This window comes from Martes martes (assembly GCF_963455335.1).
Source record: "Martes martes genome assembly, chromosome: 3".
NCBI lineage: Eukaryota > Metazoa > Chordata > Mammalia > Carnivora > Mustelidae > Martes > Martes martes.
Window position 1 is genome coordinate 134,160,668 of NC_137890.1, and position 19,997 is coordinate 134,180,664.

General features: G+C 33.7%; 1 protein-coding gene across 1 annotated transcript in view; it reads left to right on the forward strand.

Annotated features, from left to right (window-relative positions):
• Positions 1-19,997, forward strand: part of SCN1A (sodium voltage-gated channel alpha subunit 1) — a 144,565-nt gene that overhangs the window by 115,159 nt on the left and 9,409 nt on the right. Inside the window, exons 18-24 of the mRNA XM_080799409.1 lie at positions 2,486-2,606; positions 4,686-4,840; positions 6,715-6,888; positions 8,192-8,314; positions 15,316-15,597; positions 18,012-18,065; positions 19,596-19,737. Coding sequence (XP_080655535.1) covers positions 2,486-2,606; positions 4,686-4,840; positions 6,715-6,888; positions 8,192-8,314; positions 15,316-15,597; positions 18,012-18,065; positions 19,596-19,737 — 1,051 coding nt within the window. The remainder of the gene's footprint in view (positions 1-2,485; positions 2,607-4,685; positions 4,841-6,714; positions 6,889-8,191; positions 8,315-15,315; positions 15,598-18,011; positions 18,066-19,595; positions 19,738-19,997) is intronic.

The window sequence follows — 19,997 nt, forward strand, 5'->3', positions numbered from 1 at the left end:
TCAATTAGAATAGAGGTAGATTAGATAAAAAGCAGTATGTGCCCAAAGGGTGGGGCAGATAAAGTGGGGAAGGGGGTTTAGATGAGAGTGATTATTATTATTCCACAATGATGGGCAAAAATAACCACTGTGAGAGCATTAAGAAGTTCACCTTGGTTAAAACACAACTTCTGTGAAGGATAGATTCAGGAAATTTAGTTGGACTGCTAAGTGGAGACAAACAAACAAACAAACAAACAAAACTTCGTTTGGTAATAATATATGAAACAGAGGTATTCATTCACCAAATAGGAATTTGGAAGATGAGGCTGAGAGACGGGTTATTTCAAAGGTAGAATTTAACAAATTTGACTTTAGATTACTGTCAATATTAGAAAACAGTCAGAACAAAGGAGAGTTTGAGTCTGTTTGCTCAAAGAATGATATTGCAAACAACCAGCATCAAACTTGGTTAAAGGAGGGGCGCCTGGGTGGCTCAGTGGGTTAGGCCTCAGGTCGTGGTCTCAGGGTCCTGGGATCAAGCCCCGCATCAGGCTCTCTGCTCAGCGGGAAGCCTGCTTCCCTCTCTGTCTCTGCCTGCCTCTCTGCCTGTTTGTTATCTCTCTCCCTCTGTCAAATAAATAAATAAAATCTTAAAAAAAAAAAAAAGGCAGCCACCAAAATGTCTAAAAAAAAAGAAACTTGGTTAAAGGAGTAGGTTAGGATAGGGGAAAAAAAAAGTCATGACTGAGAGCATGTTGAGTCTGAGTAACATTAGGCACACCTTTACTTTCTTACAATAGTTCAGGCAGACTGTAGAATATACTTGTATTGCTTGAGAAGTATTTGGAAATTAATTTGTAAGCATGTGTGGGATCACTTGTCTATACCTAGTAACTGGCAACATATTACAAAGTTGGGTTGTACAGAAGAATAGCTGATGTTCAAGAATATTCCAAGAATAAAGTTTGATATATTGGCAATAGCACTCTCATCTGTAGAAAATTTAAACTAGTTAGACCTGGAGTAATTCTGTGAATATAAAAAATGTAGCAATTTATTTTATTATTATCCACGCAAGACACATCAGAGGAGGATATTTATGGAGGCAATCAGGAGGCATTTGATAAAATTAATTGCATATTATTTTAGGTTCACATCTTTTTACCTTTTTTTAAAAGATTTTATTTATTTATTTGACAGAGAGCGCCAGAGCGGAAACACAAACAGGGGGAGTAGGAGAGGGAGAAGCAGGCTTCCTGCTGAGCAGGGAGCCCGAGGTGGGGGTCGATCCCACGACTCTGGGATCATGACCCGAGCCGAAGGCAGAGGCTTACCTTAATACTCACAGTGGCTGATTGGAAACCTGAAATCTAGGTGACTAATAATGGTATTTAGGAATGGATACTAAGTTTGATATGGAGGCTGATATTTGGTACCATATGTGAAGAACTGTGATAGGCAAAAGGTGGATTTGTCCAAAATTTTTAAAGATTTCCCAAGTATTACTTTAAAAAATTTCCCTGTGAGCTGGGTGCTGTACGTAAGCGATGAATCACTGAATTGTACTCCTGAAACCAATATTACACTAGATGTTAACTAAAATTTAAATAAAAACTTGAAACAAAACAACCAGAATTTCCCTGTGATTTGAAGTAAAACTATATGAAAAAGGGTTTTATTATTGCTTGCACAGAAGTTTCTATTATGACATTTGCTTTACAACAAATATGTAATTAGTTTGGCAGAATTACTGTAAACAAAAATTAAATAGAACTCATGTCTACAGCTACCAAAGAGCTAGCTTATTGCAGCTGATGAAACAATTTCCGTGAAGATACTGAATATTTATATTATACAAAATTCCATAATTAGTTTGTGGTGTGAACAGGTGTCTTTGCTTTTTGTTTTTCACTTCAAGATCGAATTCTAGATTCTCTTCACCTGTTAGACTAAACTTGCCATTTTTTCCAATGGATTATTTTCAGTTTTAAATTGATGGAAAAATGGTGAGAGAGTCAGTATATTGTTTTAGAAACAGTGTGATTGCCCAGAAGACAGAGCAGGGACTTTGGGCTCAGGAGTAATTCTCTCAAATATTGGCTTTCTCATTTACTGGTTATGATGTTAGACAAATTACTTAACCTGGCTGACCCTTAGCTCCCTCATCTGCAAAATGAGAACAATTACACTAACTTTCCTTGCCCCTCACCCTCCCTCTTGGGGCTTCTCCCATTCAGTGGTTGGCTTAGTACCAGTTCCGGATGACCATTTGTAACTTCATAATGTAACAATTTGATTTCACACGAAAATTGTGAGTAATGGAAAAGGAGAGAACACAGACAATTTCCTTATTTCCCTTTCTTATTCAACCCTCTTTTGCTGAAACTTAAAATCTCTTCGCTTCAAGGAGGATCCAAACTCAGTTCATAGCACCAATTCTTTTTTTTTCTAGACTGTTACTGAAATTAAAGGGATGTACTTTTTATGTCTATCTCATGCCCAGAAACTTAATGAAAGCAGTAGCTCCTCGGAAGGCAGCACTGTAGACATTGGTGCACCTGCAGAAGAACAGCCTGTAGTGGAACCCGAGGAAACCCTTGAACCTGAAGCCTGTTTCACTGAAGGTAAGAACATGGCCTTTATGTTAATCTTGGAATGGAATAGAACATTTAGTAGATATATGTCAGTGACCTCCAATATGCTAACAGTTTTAAAATCTGTGGTTATTTTTGGTTAACTCTGCCCATTATGTATAAAAGATCACAAACACGGAGAAAACTATTTTTAACGTAATCAAAACTAGTAATTTGTATTTTTGAAAATAAAATCGTGATTTCACAAGGAGTGGCATCTTAAACACTAATCACAATTCTCATACACAAAATTTGCCTTAAAAATAACTTTCTGGGGGTGCCTGGGTGGCTCAGTGGGTTAAAGCCTCTGCCTTCAGCTCAGGTCATGATCCCAGGGTCCTGGGAATGAGCCCTGCATCAGGCTGTCTGCTCAGCAGGGAGCCTGCTTCCCCCTCTCTCTCTCTGCCTGCTTCTTTGTCTACTTGTGATCTCTGTCAAATAAATAAATAAAATCTTTAAAAAAAAAAAAAAAACAAACTTTCTGGGATGCCTGGGTGGCTCAGTCAGTTAAGTGTCTGCCTTCGGCTCAGGTCATCTCAGGGTCCCGGGATCCAGTCCCCCATCCGGTTCCTTGCTCAGCTGGGAGCCTGCTTCTCTCTCTGCCTCTGCCTGCCACTCTGCCTGCTTGTGCTCTCTCTTTCTCTCTCTCTGACAAATGAATAAATAAACAAAATCTTAAAAAAAAAAAAAAAACCTTTCTGACTACTGAAGTTAAATGACTGGCAAATATAAACTGTATTTTTTAGCAAAATCATCATTTTCCAAAGCTTATTGGACAAAGCAGGAAATAAACACAGCCCCATACCCAATACCTGGACAGAACCTATTTGAGCCTGGTACAATACGAACAATAGTTTTAAGAGCTTTGTTCTCCCCATGATTAGCGTTTCCCATGGTCTGATTTTCTCAGGAATTTGAGTTTTGAAGATATGAATATATTTGCATATATATCTCTATTTAGTGATCTCTTCTTCACGGGCCTGATACATATTGTCTCCCTCTATTTCCCAGTGTAAATTCCACACATCACTCAAGGTCCTTCTCAAAAGTACCTTCATCTGGTCATGGTGGAAGAGAGCCTATTATTCCTTATTATTCCTCTCAACAGCTATTAGTAAACATACCCACTTAATTCACCTGATAACCTTTTGTATATTATCTTAGGAGAGCTCTTCTCTTTCTGTTTTAAACTGTTATATATATTTTACTGTCTTTTTTCCTCTGTCCTTTCCTTCCTTCCCTTTTCCCTTTCCTTCCAGCATACTTGACTTTTTCTTTTTTTTCTTTTGTGTTTTTTGAGGGTCTTTTGCTGGGGGGGGGGGCGGGGGATTTTGGGTTGTTTTGTTTTGTTTTGCCCTGAGGTGGGCTTCCTGAGTTTATATATTTTTTTGAAAACAAGAATGTAAGGTTCTTGGTGGCAAGGTCCATGTGCTGTACTTTTTGTCTTTTTGCCTTAAAAAAATGTTATTTTTATCCTCCATGGTGCTTACAATGGTAATCACAGATGGTTTGAATGAGTAAAAGCAGTATAAGGAAGGTAATGACAAATCAAAGCAGAGCCAAGCAATCACATTTTAATGGACGAAATTAATTTTGAAAATTATATGAGCTCTTCTAGAAACACCACAGGAAAACTAAACAGTAACAAACCAGCATTGTTAGGGGAGATCTACATCATTATTCCATAACCTCTTTAAAACAGAAGTTCACTATCACTAATCTCATTTTGAACTCCTCTAGAGTGACTTCAATGAGAGCAGTAGCATGACATAGTACAGGGCAAAGCTACCTTACATTCGTTTGTACTTTACAGAGTTCTTTTTTGGACAAGAAGAGTCAAGGCAGAAAAAGCAGGTAGTATTAGCCAGCGAACTGTTTAAGGAGGCTGAATAATTTTCACAGCCTCATACAGCTAATGAACGTACTCTTTCTACGCCAGGCTTAGAGAGTTGTCCTAGCAACACGGAGATGGTAATTGTAGTGAGAAGATGAATCAGGGACATGCTAAAAAGTATTACTGTAGCAGCAAAAGTTACTTCATCTACTCCTGTTTGAACACTGTACTTGCAGGCTGTGTGCAAAGATTTAAATGTTGTCAAATCAGTGTGGAAGAAGGGAGGGGGAAACAATGGTGGAACCTGAGAAGAACGTGTTTCCGAATAGTTGAACATAACTGGTTTGAGACCTTCATTGTCTTCATGATTCTGCTTAGCAGTGGTGCACTGGTAAGTGACTATTAAGCAAAAGTGGTATAATATTAAGTTTACGATAATCTAATACTGATGACTTATTAATCCTTTCTATTACATTGTTTAAGTATTCAATGCATTTTCTTCCCCAAAACCCTCATCCTGCATCCATTTTCACTTTCATGGTGTCAACTATTAACTCTGATAAACCTCGTTATCTCTACTTAGGACTTCTTCCTTAAATATATATACATCTCTAAATCCATCCATCCATCTATCCATCCATCCATCCATTCATTCACTTACCCCAACCATCCACCCCCTCGCTCTTCTGTTTCTAACACATTTTTCATTACCTCCACATCCTATCTTCCAGATTATAGACTTAATGTTTTAACTATGCATTTCTGGATTTATTTCTACTATGTATACATACAGTTTCTAATAAATTATTTATTAAGTTTTGTTTATTATTATGTAACCTAGAAAATTTGTCCCTCCAGCTTATTCATTATAACTAGAGAATACAAATATTCAATTACCCACATTTTAAGAAGAAGGTAAGAATGACAACTCAGTGTACTTAATGGAAATCCTGTGATGGAGAATATGTAACTTCTGAATTCTGATGAATATTGCTTCTGAATGGTATTATTATTACCTCCTTATGGACAGTCAATAAGTCCTTAGGGACCACTTCTCTGTCCCTTTTAAATTGTGTCCACTATTCTTATGCTACTCAGGAAATAAGGATTATGAATATTGGTAACAAAAAATATTGGGCAGCATGCCTAAGTGATTCATTTAAAGATTGCTTTCTCTTTTTATGAAGATGGTTTTTACATCGAATTAATTTATATTTGTACGAAAATCACTTACAAATATACAAAGCATAACATACAGATAACATTTTAGAGAAACACTGACACAAATATACTTAAGCTATAAGACAGATAGATAGGTGACAGACAAAATAATTTTATCTAATTGAAATACAATCAATTAAGTTTCTTTAATGTACATTTATAATTAGAACATAAGCCTATATTTCCCATATTTCTCTGATGACATAAACTTTCTCTGTGTGCCACTTTATACAAGAAATAGTCTTTTGTCCCTGAAACAAATGTGAGACTTAGATGTAAAGTATAAACAGAAGTTCATATTAGTAGAATACATATCATAATCTAAATGAAATATATTTCTATCTTATCGTTGTCGTACCATATCTCTGCTGAGAAATATAAACTATCAACAAAATGAAGGGGAGAGAGGGGGAAAATGAGGCCAACTATATAGTAAAATTGGGCAATGTGGGATTGATTATAACTTCTGCTTTATGAAAAATATAAACCTCCATTTTTTATTGCTTTAACCTCTTTATTATGGCAAAAAAAAACAGGAGAAAGCAAAAGAAATAACATAAAAGGAAAAGTTGGGGTAGCACCATCAGGATATGACATCGAGAACTCTTTCCTAAACAAGTCAAATTAATTCATAAAAACTATGCTTTTACCTCTTTCTTCTGGCTATAATATAAATGGAGAGTATAACTTTCCCCGATTCATTAAAAGATCTTTGAGAGGAAAAAAGTTTAAAAAATTTTAAAAACAGCAATACCTACTACTCTTCTGCCCTCCTTGCTCAATGGGATGTCATATGTATGTGTATATATATATATATATATATATATAGAGAGAGAGAGAGAGAGAAATATGTTTATATATTATATATAAATATTACATATATAATAAAAATCAGGGAAATTTTTAAAAAATAAAATCAGGGTATTTATATGTGTATATGTGTGTGTATATATGTATGATCATATATATGCATATATGATCAGAAAAATAACTTAGAAGGTATAATAGTTTTAGAAAGCTAAAATATATAACTTTTCTTTATAGGCATTTGAAGACATATATATTGATCAGCGAAAGACAATTAAGACAATGTTGGAATATGCTGACAAGGTTTTCACTTACATTTTCATTCTGGAAATGCTTCTAAAATGGGTGGCATATGGCTATCAAACGTATTTTACCAATGCCTGGTGTTGGCTGGACTTCTTAATTGTGGATGTAGGTATCCTGTGTATCTTTGTCTTTATCACAGTAGTTTGTCTGGCTCGTACACTAATTCTAGAAGAGAGAACCTGGACAGTATGCTATGGTGACAGGAAATGCTACTTAACTCTAATTCACTGAATGGTAGTGTTATAATAAGAAATAAACTTAGTATTGGTTTGGCATCGAGGGTATGGGATCTATGGTGGTTGTCTAGGGTGGGAAGGAGAAAAACAATACAGCAGCTTGTAGGGAAAGTGGTGAAATAGGGTATGTTGCTTAAATTCCTTTCTATAGAGATTTTGTCATTTTGCAACAATAATATTTTTCATTGCTCTATTTTAAGTATTTCATAAGGATCAGTGTATCTCTAAAAAATGCAAAAGAAATTATAGCACATTGCAAGTAATATAAAAAGTATATTTAAATATAAGGTAACAATATACTGAAAAATAGAAAATTTTGCCAAAATAGTGTCCAATGTATGTAAAACTGTCCAATACTAGCCACTTTCAAACCAAAGAAATTATAATTCTGGATATGAAGTTTTGGTACATTCCTTATTTAGAGAATTAGATACCTAATATTTTCATTTCTTAGTACTCTCATATTTCATACAAGATCAGTAAATTCATTGATTTATTTACTTGGCAAATATTTGTTGATTATCCATTTTCAGCCAGGTAACCACAGCAGAAGCTATAAATTAGTATAGAAAAATCTAAGGAAGTTTCATGATGGAATTATTTATTAAGTTACATTGTTTACATAAGAATGAACTTTAGAGAAAACACAGGTGTTAGCAAGACAAGCAAAAACTCAGCTTCAAAAAAACTGTGAAATCAATGTGCCAAGTTATTAATTTTTGAGAGTATCAATTATAACTAGTTGAACATACAGTGCAGGATTGAGATTTCTTGCTTTTGTATTTTATCACTAGCCATACAAAGCCCTAAATTCACCACAATATAGTAAAATAAAAGAAGGATGACCAATAACCTTTTCTTACACCTGAATTTCTTCCTTTTTAAAATTAATTTTTATCTGGTTTTTCTAACTAATTGCTCTACTAATAAATTAGTTTAACAGTAAATAGATTATATGACATTTAAGGTTTTTTATTCAACTACCTCTAATTAACATCCTGAAAGCTACCTTTTTTGCATCAAGCTGAAAATACTTGCTTAAAATTTTAAAAGCTTTATGGGAAATATGCAACCATTTATCTTCTGAGTAATTATAAGCAAAATTCATATTTATTGTATTATATTATATAGTAAATTGATGATTTTATTTATTTCCTTATTTATTGATGCAGGTTTCATTGGTCAGTTTAACAGCCAATGCCTTGGGTTACTCAGAACTTGGTGCCATCAAATCTCTCAGGACACTGAGAGCTCTGAGACCTCTAAGAGCCTTATCACGATTTGAAGGGATGAGGGTAAGGAAAACGAAAGAACCTGAAGTATTACATATAGTAAAAATTAAATTAATTACATTAAATTCTATAAAAGGAAAACCCATGCATGCAAAAGGAATGGCAAATCCTTGCAAAATTGCTACTTTATCATTTTATCTGTTGCATATTTACTTCTGGGTGATATGCAAGAGAACTTGGGCCTCCCTTGAAATGATGTAATATCATTTATCTGCTGTGCTCATGAAAATGACTTTATTTCCTAATCCATCTTGGGAGTTTCCTTACAAAAAAAAAAAATAAGCAGATGCACTATTAAAGTACTATGTGTAATGGTATGATAATAATCCACTGAAGTTAAGTCTACGTTATACACTTCTCATTTGTGATGACCTAAATTGTACTTAATGAGTTTTACCAAAAATAATGTGAATCACACATGTGCCTAAGTATAAAAGTAAAGGAAAACCATTTTTAAATATCAAAATTTTGTCTGTATAATGCCAAAGTTTGCATTATTTGAATATTCAAGGGTAGCTATTAAATATTGACTGAATTTTGAACTTTTTAAAAAAGTTATGTTTAATGTAGCCTCAATTTATAACTGCCTTTATCTTTTTAATTTATATAGATAGTAATACTAACTTAAAGATTATATGTAAATCCACCCAATTTTTCATGACAATAAATAAAGCATTTGTAATAGAATGAACAGAAAATATAATTTTGACCAATTACTATAGATGATTCATAAATGAAGCATAACTCAAATTTCACTTGAGTTACAGAAAATGTTATACTATTCCTTTCAAGGAAATGTCCTATCATTCCCTATGATTCATTACAGATTAGAAATGTTGCCATTATTGACCTTTTATTATTTCCCATGCCTTATTAAAATTCATGATGCATTGATATATAAGATGTATAACATAAAAAAGGAGTTCCTTTTTTTAAAAAAATTCAATTTTTTTTTTTTTTGCCAAAACAAAGCTGCTTAGTAGGTGTGATTCTAATAGAAAAACATTGCTTTTTTTCTGCCTAAAATTTAGTTGTTTATGGAAATTGAGCTGTATTGAAGGCTTCCAATTATATCTTCTAGGTTGTTGATAGCCTTACCTGTTCTTTTAAAATATGATTTATTGTAAATGTCACTTTTTAAGAACATGAGACTTGTCTTTATTTTCCCTAACATATATAGAAAGTTTTTTCCTCATTAGAAACAATTTAACACAATATAATGCAGTCTTATTTTATTTCTCGCAGAGATCTTCACATTTTTACTAAAATGTTAAAGGAAATTCTCTCCAGGGTATGTAAAAATTAAGTTTATTTTCCAGTTAAAATTTCACTTCTTTTGTTTCAGATTGGCTGTTTCAGTTCTTGGGAAAAATATTATTTTTATACATTCTACTTGAAAACATATTGCCTGAATCAAAGTGATACCTTTTAAATGCCTTCTGAAATCTGAACAATGCTAAGTATTTGAAGCAGTTATAAACCTTTTGAATTTAACCTTTTGAAAATGTACTAAATCCATGATTCAAATGGCCAGATATTCCCATGTTTAATACTTTATTTCCATAACAACATTGATCTTGTGGGTCTACCTTTGATTTTTATAGAAATAACCTTATCTATAATTATTGACCAATAATCCTTTTTATATATGTAAGGAGAGGTTAACTTTTGCAACTGAGAATGTTAAAAACATAAACTTCTTATTGATGCTGATAGGAGATGAACTCTTCTTTAAATTATAGGATTTATGAATACAGTTACTTACCTCTTGTTATAGCATATACACAACAGAATGGCTGATCGTTACAACACATGTTTGGCATTGTAGAGACAAAATCACCTGATTCTTGATTCTATTTCTGTGTTTCTAGTGTTTGGATTTTTTTTTTTTACTTTCTAAAAATGTAAACATGGATGATGGTGAGGATAGACATAATAATGATGAATATAATTGGGAAGTAATATTTGAATATATTCAGAAACTCTCATTTTATTCTTTTCCCTAGCAGCATAAAATCACAATAGCTGTGTCAGAGTGTAAATCAAGCACTCATTTTATTTTTGTTGACTTGTCACTTTTTCAAGCATGTGCTTTTATGCAACATTACCAAATAAAGCATGTTGTATAGTGCTTGATAAGAAGTTAGAAAGTAATAAATTATCATCACGTTGCACTTTATGTTTTGCATGTTTTATGCACATTTCTGGCTGACAGCTTTTAAACATTTATTGTATTTCAAATTTCCAGTCCAAATTTTTCAACTTGTAAAATTGAACTGAGTGAATTGATGTTGTGACTATCTAGAGTAAAATAAAATTTGTACTTAAATTTGTATTTTAATTTTCCTAACCTAAGAAATCTTAGATACCTTCTTTTTCAAAAGAACTCAAGTCTTGATAGGGAAACAGACAGAGACCATCATATACATAAAGTAACACCAAATGTTCTGTCATATCAGATTTCTAACTAATAATAAACTATATATTTCTATTTTATATAGGATAATCTTGCTCCAACTTGGATGGGGTGGAGCGCTGGTTCCTCCCCTCAGCCCTTTATTATGGGTACTGTATTACCCCTTTTGCTACCTTTCATCCTTTCACTGTGACTTTGTGTAGTGGGATGAGGGAGGGATCGGGAAGGGTACTATGGCACCACAGTAGGGAAAATACACTCTACTCTAATCCCCTACTTTCATTTGTCTTAAATTTTCTTTTGAGAAAAATACCTTTGTGAATTTACCCTCTGTGGATCTGAACACCAACTGTTGATATTTTTATTAAGTTTCACTGAATATGATTTAGTTATATGTATTTGGAGTCTATCCATTTATGGGGAGATTTTCTGATTGGTGAGGGTGGGGGTTTAGGAATAAATGCGTGAAAAACTTAAACTTGTTGATTGATGATACTGTTTGAGGCATAAAACCCCTTGCCATTTTTTACACTGGTCTGGGGCCTGAAGACGGCCATCCAGATACCAGCAGTCAATTCCCAGCCTTGTTGATATGTGTGAGCTGATGCTACGGTTCAATATTCCAGCTTTCCTAAGACTGGTATTGATTACGTGACCATATTCATTTTTATTAAGTGAAAATTTATAAGGGTTGTTTTCAAAATGTAATGAGGCAAGAATATATTAAGAGTTGAGTCAGCACATGTGATTTGTGTTTTAAATGGGGAAAAGTTAATATAAAGAGATCCATATGTTTGAATTCTACAGACTAGAATACCTACCTAGAAATAAAATAGAAACATTTTACCATATAGAATTTAATGTATAAACTCATTTCTTAGAGCCCAAATAACTTTTTAGGATCTTAGAAGATATCACAATGCAAAGATAAATAAAAATGAATCTATATTTTGTTTATTCTTGAAGTTTAAAAATAATATAAAAGAAGGAGAGTTTTTATTCTTAAGAGAGATGACATTGGAGATTTTGTTTGGATAATTGTATCATATCTTTCGAAGATAATTATCTTAAACTCCACAACACAAATGTAATCATTAGATTTTTTAAAAGATTCCATTATTCTTCATACTTAAAAATGTGTCATTTTGTTTTGCCTGCTTTTGATTTTTATTCATTTAGCTTTTGTATTTAGGTTAAAGAAGCATTAGAATCCATGAGTAGTAGTATTTGAAGTTTAAAGATAATTTGCTCAGACAAGACATTTCTACATGTATCAAAATTCCTAACATTAATTTGCATACTTAATTGTCAATCCTTCATTTTGTGTTGATTTTATAAAATACAGATAATGAATCAGATATGGGAAGAGTTTTTCTAAGAATGGATTGTGGTAGAATAGAGAAATTCAATTGATGATGTTTTGCAAAACATTTGTGAGAAGAAGCAACCTCTAGTATTAATTTATTAAGATGGATCCTTCCTTTGACATCTTCTTTTCTGCATCCTGAAACCTCAGTCTGTTCTTTCCAATTTATTCAGGCCATTTCTTCCCAGTGCCTTTACCTCATGGGAACCAATTATTGCCGTTCCCTAGAACCTGAAAAGAATTAATATACCTCCCTCTGTGCTAAACCAAGAAATGGCTTGGGACTCTTGGGAAGAGACAATTCCTTTCTCTGAACTCTGTTGCTCCATTTAAGAAATTTTAAATATGATGGACCTTTGTATAGTAAATTTCCCAATACTATGCCAAATGTTTTCCAACATTTAGTTCTTTTATCTTCATAAAATTAAACCTTTTCTCTAGACCAAATGTATGCCAACATTGCAAATCATTTCCTGAAAGACACTGCTTCAGAGTACTTACTTGCATTATGAATTACAGAGAGTTCATTTTAACACAAAACTAATCCCCAAAGCAAACTGCTCAGACTTATTGGCTAACCCCCAATTTTTTTTGTTGTGCCCGGCTCTTTATTCTCATCTCATATCCAAAGTAACGTTAAAAATTATGTTTTCATCAATAAATGCTTAGTTAATCTTTACTGCACTCATTCATTCAACCATTTTTCCCCTAAATTCAAAGTACTCTGTTACATTCCCGTATTTGAAGCATTCAAGACCTTGGAGAATTCACAAATATATTTTTGCATCTTAAGGTAAAAAAAGAAAAATCCTCTTGTCTGTCAAGATTACAGGAATGCAATTAACTCTAATGCAGAGCAATGTGGGAACCAGATAAATGGGAGCAACTCTAAGGAGAATGAGTGAGGTAGAATGGAAAGAGCAAGCACTAGATGCTACTTCTAGTCTACTTTCTGAATTTAATCTATCTTAGCCTCATTTTTCTCATTGCCAACAGAGAACACCATACTAAATTATGTCTATGGTCCTGGCCAGCAATGGAATTCTGATTCTTAAATTCAAAAGAGGAACGCTCATCTTTATTTTGGAGGCTAACGTGGAGGGCGAAGTGAGGCTCCATGAAAGAAGTGCCACGTGAACTAGACCTTGTAGAAGAAAGAATGTTCCAGAAAGGGGGACACTGGGCAAGGGATTTCAAAGGCATCTCAGTTGTCTGGTAATTGTATCAGTTGGGTTGGCATGAGGGTAGGTGGCTAGGGAAGTTTAAGCTAGAAATGTAGATGGGTGGGGTGATTTGAATACCAATGTAAGGAAAATATTTGATGATCAGTGGGGATCCACTAAATAATTTTAAAGTGAGACTTAGGGATGATGAATTCATATCACATAGATGAAAGGAAGGAGAAAGTTAGAGGACTCTGACAACAGTGCCAGTATGAAATATCAGAGGCCAGAGCTAGGATGAACGGTAAAAATGGGAAAGAAGTGCCAGAGGTGAGAAAGGGCTTGAAGAAAGAAGTGTGGAACCTACAGGTTGACATGTAAAGAACTTCAGGAAATAAGTATAGGACACCAGTATGCTGCCCAGTCTCTAAACTGGCTGTTGTGGGTACAAATGTGCATTCTAATGTGTACTCTGTGTACACACAATAAAAATAAGGTGTTTTTTTTTTTTAATCTGGGTGGTAGACAAAATATTCAGAAAGTGAGGGAAAGAACTAACTTGATTCCAGCTATCAAATTTTGAATCCAAGAGAAATCTAAGTGTATCCACACATTTAAAATGTATAAAACAAGGATTTACTTGATCAACTGTATTACTGCAGACAGGCAGATGAGGTAAGGTAAGGTGCCATGTTTCAGTTCGGTAAGCTGTGTAGGCTATATGACCTGGATCTTTCTGGATGACTCCATCATCCTGTATGTTTATGCTCGTTTCCTTACCTTTGCCAACAGTGGTTTTACAGTTTCCTTTTGCCCACTTAGCACACTGTTTTGGAACCCCATAAGGCCTAGTGTTCTTTGCAAACTTGCAATACAGCTCAGAAGCATAAGGAGTTGGCTCATGTATTTGTTTTTTTGGACAGACGATCAAAAAACTTTGCTCTAAAAATACACTGGTATCAAAAGGCAAATAGACCATATTTTGATGCTTATTGTATATGTTGGATCAGTTTGACAAGAATAATAGAAGTATGCAGGTAGAAGTAACTTAGTTATCTATGTTCAAGTCTGAGGCATCCTCTACGCTTATGAGCATCTTGGGTCCTGTTTTTATCTTCTCTCTTAGCTACTCATAATGCAGCTCCAATGGGTACTGTCGAGGAGGGAGGACAGCCATTCCTACAGTGTTGCCAAATATGAAACTAAGATCTTTAATCTGGAATCCAAAAATTAAGAGGGAAAAAAATGTTCCTATAGAAAAAGGATAGATAATTATTTAGCACAGAATTTGATATTAATCACATCAGATTTGGGATCTATGTATGGCATCCCTCCTTCTCTCACTTTCCTAGGAATCTGATTTCTGTTATGTTTCATTTAAAATAAGTTTATTGAATTAAACTCAGTAAATGAAACAACTGACATGACTGGAGCTTGAAATAAACGATGTGATGATCTAATGAAATACATAATGCTAAATTGTCTTGCTTTTTATGCAAAAATATGATTAGTCTTAGCAATGCATGAATAATTAAGGACAAAACTATAGTAGGCATTTAATACTATTTTTATATTTATACATCTGAATTTTAAATTTATTGAAGTATATTGGTCAAACCAAATTGTGTCCAAATATTTTAGTTTCATTATTTAATATATTGCCTTTTTAAAAATTAATCTTCTGTATTAGGATTTCCTACTTCTCTTTTTTCTAATAAACAACAAATATTATAATTTCATCTGGCAGCAAATTCCTCTGATTTTGCCTTTCCTTTAACCTTTTGGTACTTCCCCTTCTCTTTCTTTAAACTTTTTTTTCTTCTTTCTTTGTTATATTGTCTATATTTGTTTCCCTAAATGTATTGCTTAAGAACAAATGGATTTCATTTTAAGATTTTTTTGCTTTGCTTTTAAGTCCTAGAATAGTCTTGATCAAAAAAAAAAAAAAAAGGAAAGAAAGAGAAAAAGAAAAAGAAATACCAAAGATTACTAGGGGAATGTCTTTTCCTTTTTAACAAATAAGAATTCTGACTTCTCTTTTTTTCCATTTGTGTATTAGGTGGTTGTGAATGCCCTTTTAGGAGCAATTCCATCCATCATGAATGTGCTTCTGGTTTGTCTTATATTCTGGCTAATTTTCAGCATCATGGGCGTAAATTTGTTTGCTGGCAAATTCTACCACTGTATTAACACCACAACTGGTGACATGTTTGACATCAACGAAGTGAATAATCATTCTGATTGCCTAAAACTAATAGAAAGAAATGAGACTGCCCGATGGAAAAATGTGAAAGTAAACTTTGATAATGTAGGATTTGGGTATCTCTCTTTGCTTCAAGTTGTAAGTGAACACTCTTTTCTCTGAAATTTGTTTATTGTTTGGAATAATAACAAAGTAATGACATACATCTAAGTTACTAAGAAGAGAGTAGTTATTACGAAGGAGGTTTATAGCATACTTTATTTCTAATTTTGATTTAGGAGTACAAGTGTATGAGCCCAGATGGGTGGCAGCTTGGGTCCGTGTGAATGCAGTGCAGCATAGTTGACAGTGACCAGCTATTTGACTTCTTCCCAAAGGTTTTGTTTTCTCCCTGCCCATATTGTTCTCTCTTCCCATATGAACAAATTGATTATTTGTTAAGAATGCTATTTTCCCCATTGCAACTGAAGAGCTTTTGTCGCTGATGGATCACCCTCCCCAAACATACACACTTAACACAACTATTGGATTGTAACTAACTTGTGCCAATTACCTGCTACTGAGTTGTGTGATTTGGATTGAAGATCGGGGAATGAATGATATGTAGGTTTTAGGGTTAGATCCTCAGAGTGAAATAGAAATAACACAGGGTAGTGCCTGAACCCAGAAGTGAAATACAAGCAGCTGTGGTCTCACTTCAAATGACCGTTCAGTGCAGCTACTTAAGTCTATTTTATCTAAATATTCATGATTTTTCCTACTGGGTTTCTAAGGCTGATTTATGAAAGAGAAAAATAGTTCACAGTTTATAAAAATGCAAAAGTGGTGGCCCTTTAAGGATTTGCATTTGATGCTGCTTTTGGCAGGATCTGCATCACAACAAAGCAGTGGCCAAAAACAGAATCCAGATTGAAAAACACAGAAAGATCTTGCTCTATTTTGGCCACTGAAAACTCAGCTTAAAAAAAAAAAAAAAAAGGCTATAAAAGTTCTTTCCTTGTGTTTCCGCGAAGCTTTAGGGCAGAAATCCATTCCTACTCCCCAGGACTATGTTTTCAATTGCTTAACCAGGAGACTAACCAAGCAAACAAACCTGCATTGGTCAAAACCCTCTTGCATCTCTTTGAGAGGTGTCTGTACTATGATGCCTTCACAAGTTCTTCCCATCTTCTTGTTGGAATTCCTATTTCTCTTCTCCATGTTTCTCACTTACTCTGAATGTTTATGCAATTAAAATAGGGATTTAAAAAAATCTGGCAAGTATGAATTCTTTCAATATTATCGTGGACCCACGATGACATTTTCTTGAGAGTTTATTCTAACCCTTAATTAATAACCACATTTGTAAAAATCACTAAAGTGTATCACTTCCTCTGTAAAATTGAGAAAGGAAAAAAATTTTCAAGCAATTCCTTAAAATGCTAAATAATTCTGAAAATGTAGGGTAAAGCTCTTGCAGGAAGACATTAAATAAATTCCACCACTCTAAAGTACTACTTTATAGTTGCCTTTATGCAGAATCACCTCTGTTGATGAGTAACTCATTGAAGTGGTTCCTCGAATCACTTTTTCTGTTCCTGTACCTAGTGTGTAATGGTCTTGTTCTATCATTGACCTCAGCCATTGACATTCAACATTTCCCTCTCTGACACACAAACAGCTTCTATTTTCTAGCTAAGAATCATTAGTTTCTCTTCCCTGCCATCACACCCACTCTTCCTTGGCTTTCTTGCCATGACATCCTGCACTTCACGAGTGTTAGTGTTATGAAAACAAAGATGTGGTAGGATACAGTTGCCGAAAGCTTTGCTAGACTTGCTCACTAGCTAAGAACAATCCTCTCAGACTTCTAGGGTTTAAAATGTATGTCCTATGACAAATAACAAATTACAATACTTTAATAGACGTGGGATCTCTCTTGGATCTGGAACACCCAGTGTCTACTGTATTATTTTCCATTTTTGCCCATATTAACTCACTTTCATCAGAAACTACAGAGAAAAAAAAATAGAATAAAAGACTATTTCTGGATGCTATGCTTCAAAATTCTTAGAGGAATAGTTGCAATTATGACTTTATATAATCCCATATGATCCTCAGACTGTTATGATCAAGAGAAATGTTAAACCTTCAGCCACTGTCATCACCAAACAGATGGGCTTCAGTGAATGACTGGAGATCTAAATTGTAATTGATTGCCTGCTACACATATTGTCAAGTGTGTTGGCATTTGTGAAGCTTCCTGAAAGTATTCCACCAAATTTCGATAGCACTTCAGATTTGCATTATTCCATTAACTCTAAGGACTTGAGAAGTATCTGTGACTTAGTTATCAAGCAGGAGGATATATCAGATAATCATTTTGTTTATTATGAGTTTTAAGAATGAAAAGTCTTACTAAGATATGGTCTTGGTCCAAAATCCATGTAAAATTTGTTTTGAAATGTCTTTCAAAAGTGTTCCTTTAAAAAAAAAAATAGATGAGTAAGCATATTTATTAAACATCAGGTCTGAATTATTCCAAAGTAAAGCATGCATGTCCTTTTTATTAGGCCACATTTAAGGGATGGATGGATATAATGTATGCAGCAGTTGATTCCAGAAATGTAAGTATTCCTTATATCCTACCTTCTTATAATATGTTTAGGTACTAAAATTAATTCAGCAGAGCATAGCAGCCAAATGGGGTGATTCTATTATGACTATTTTTAAAAAGGGAAAAATATGACTCAAATTAATATTCAAGTATAATGGTGTTTATCAGAATGATCTTACTAAAATAAATCAAAACAAATTTTGAAAGTTAAAGTAATGCATTCATATATTTAATAACTGATGAATATTCTTCTGTTGAATAATTTTCTATTTTGCTTTCTTTTTATCTACTGATTAAATAATCAGGAATAGTTTTGGTGTGGAGGAGCAAATCTGAGAAAAATATATGATTGCTGTCAGTAGTTGAAATGTATAGTTACTCTCCATAAATAGTGAGAGAAGTTAGGGATGTTGTCCAGGCATCCTTAGATTTCTATAATAATCCCTTTCAAATTCATTCTTTCACATGATTTTAGCATCCATAAATGTACTCGAGCTTTTACCAACGATGTTATCACTTCATGATCAACATTTCACTTAAGTTTGTATCACCAAAGGAAAGACATATTTTATTTGGTTTCTCCTGTAATAGCCTCTTCCAGGCTTCAAGGAGAGAACAGAAATCCCTGCTTATTCCAACTCTGCTCTTCAACACTGTGTAAAAATTTAGTATGTTTTATTATTCTTCATCATTCTGTTCTGAAATCCAATCTGTTTAGTCTATTATCATGAAAAATAACTTCTGTCTCTGTAATATTTATACTGACCCGATAGAGCTCACTTATCTTTTTTGATGTACACTTCCCATAAGTGGATTTAGTTTTATTTTGAGTACTTTCCTGATATCCTCCTGAGTTGTGTTATTTCTTTGTTACTACAATTTTGTTTTGTGAGTGTGGTTGGTTTTAACTGTTATCTTTAGAAGGACATGAATTTTTAGGAAACTATCTATCGTGACTAATTTACCCTTTACTATGTGATATATGGTAGCTCACTGATAACTTACTGTAAGTACAATCCAAAGACTAAATTATCAATCGAGTATTTGTAAGATGGATGTCAAGTTATGTTTACTCAATCTAAAAAATTCAATGTCTGTTGTAATGTTAAAGGTATGACACTGAACATCTAAGTGAGTAACTCAATTCTTGTTTGCCAGATAAATTCATGCATACACAAATGTTTGTGTCTAAGCATAGTCTACACACATTTTCTGGAATAAAATTTTTCACCAATAATTTTTAAATTATGGAAATTCAGTACTTTAAAAAATTTACCAAATTTAGCACTCTACTATCCGAATGCAAGATATTAGTTGTACTTATAGTTATAAAAATAGATTCTAAAGTGTTACAATAGCTATATTTGTTTACATGAAAACATCTCTAAAGGTTAATTGTAGAATAGCTGATTCAGAGCGAAAAAGAAAATTACTGCTAAGTATTACTAGGCATTTTCTTTTCTATTCTCATGAAAAAGCACCAGTGACTTCCACCAACAAAATGTATTGTGATATTTTACAAACTCTTCTCCCTTGGTAGGTGGAGCTCCAGCCTAAGTATGAGGAAAGTCTATACATGTATCTTTATTTTGTTATTTTCATCATCTTTGGGTCCTTCTTCACCTTGAACCTGTTTATTGGTGTCATCATAGATAATTTCAACCAGCAAAAAAAGAAGATAAGTATTTCTAATATTTTCTCTCCCACTAAGATAGTAGAAGTATTTGTTTTCTCCATTAAATGAGTACTTTGATTCAGAAGCCAAATGAGCATATATGTTAAGAGCTATTTTGCATCCTTTCCTTCGGCCACTCACTACCCACCTCTTTCAGGGTATAGAAAGTCAAGAACAACTGTGCTCCATATTCCTCTATTAAATAACTTCACAAAGCCTCTCTCTCCCTCCCCCTTTTTTTTAATCCAGGGGCCACATTTCTAACCC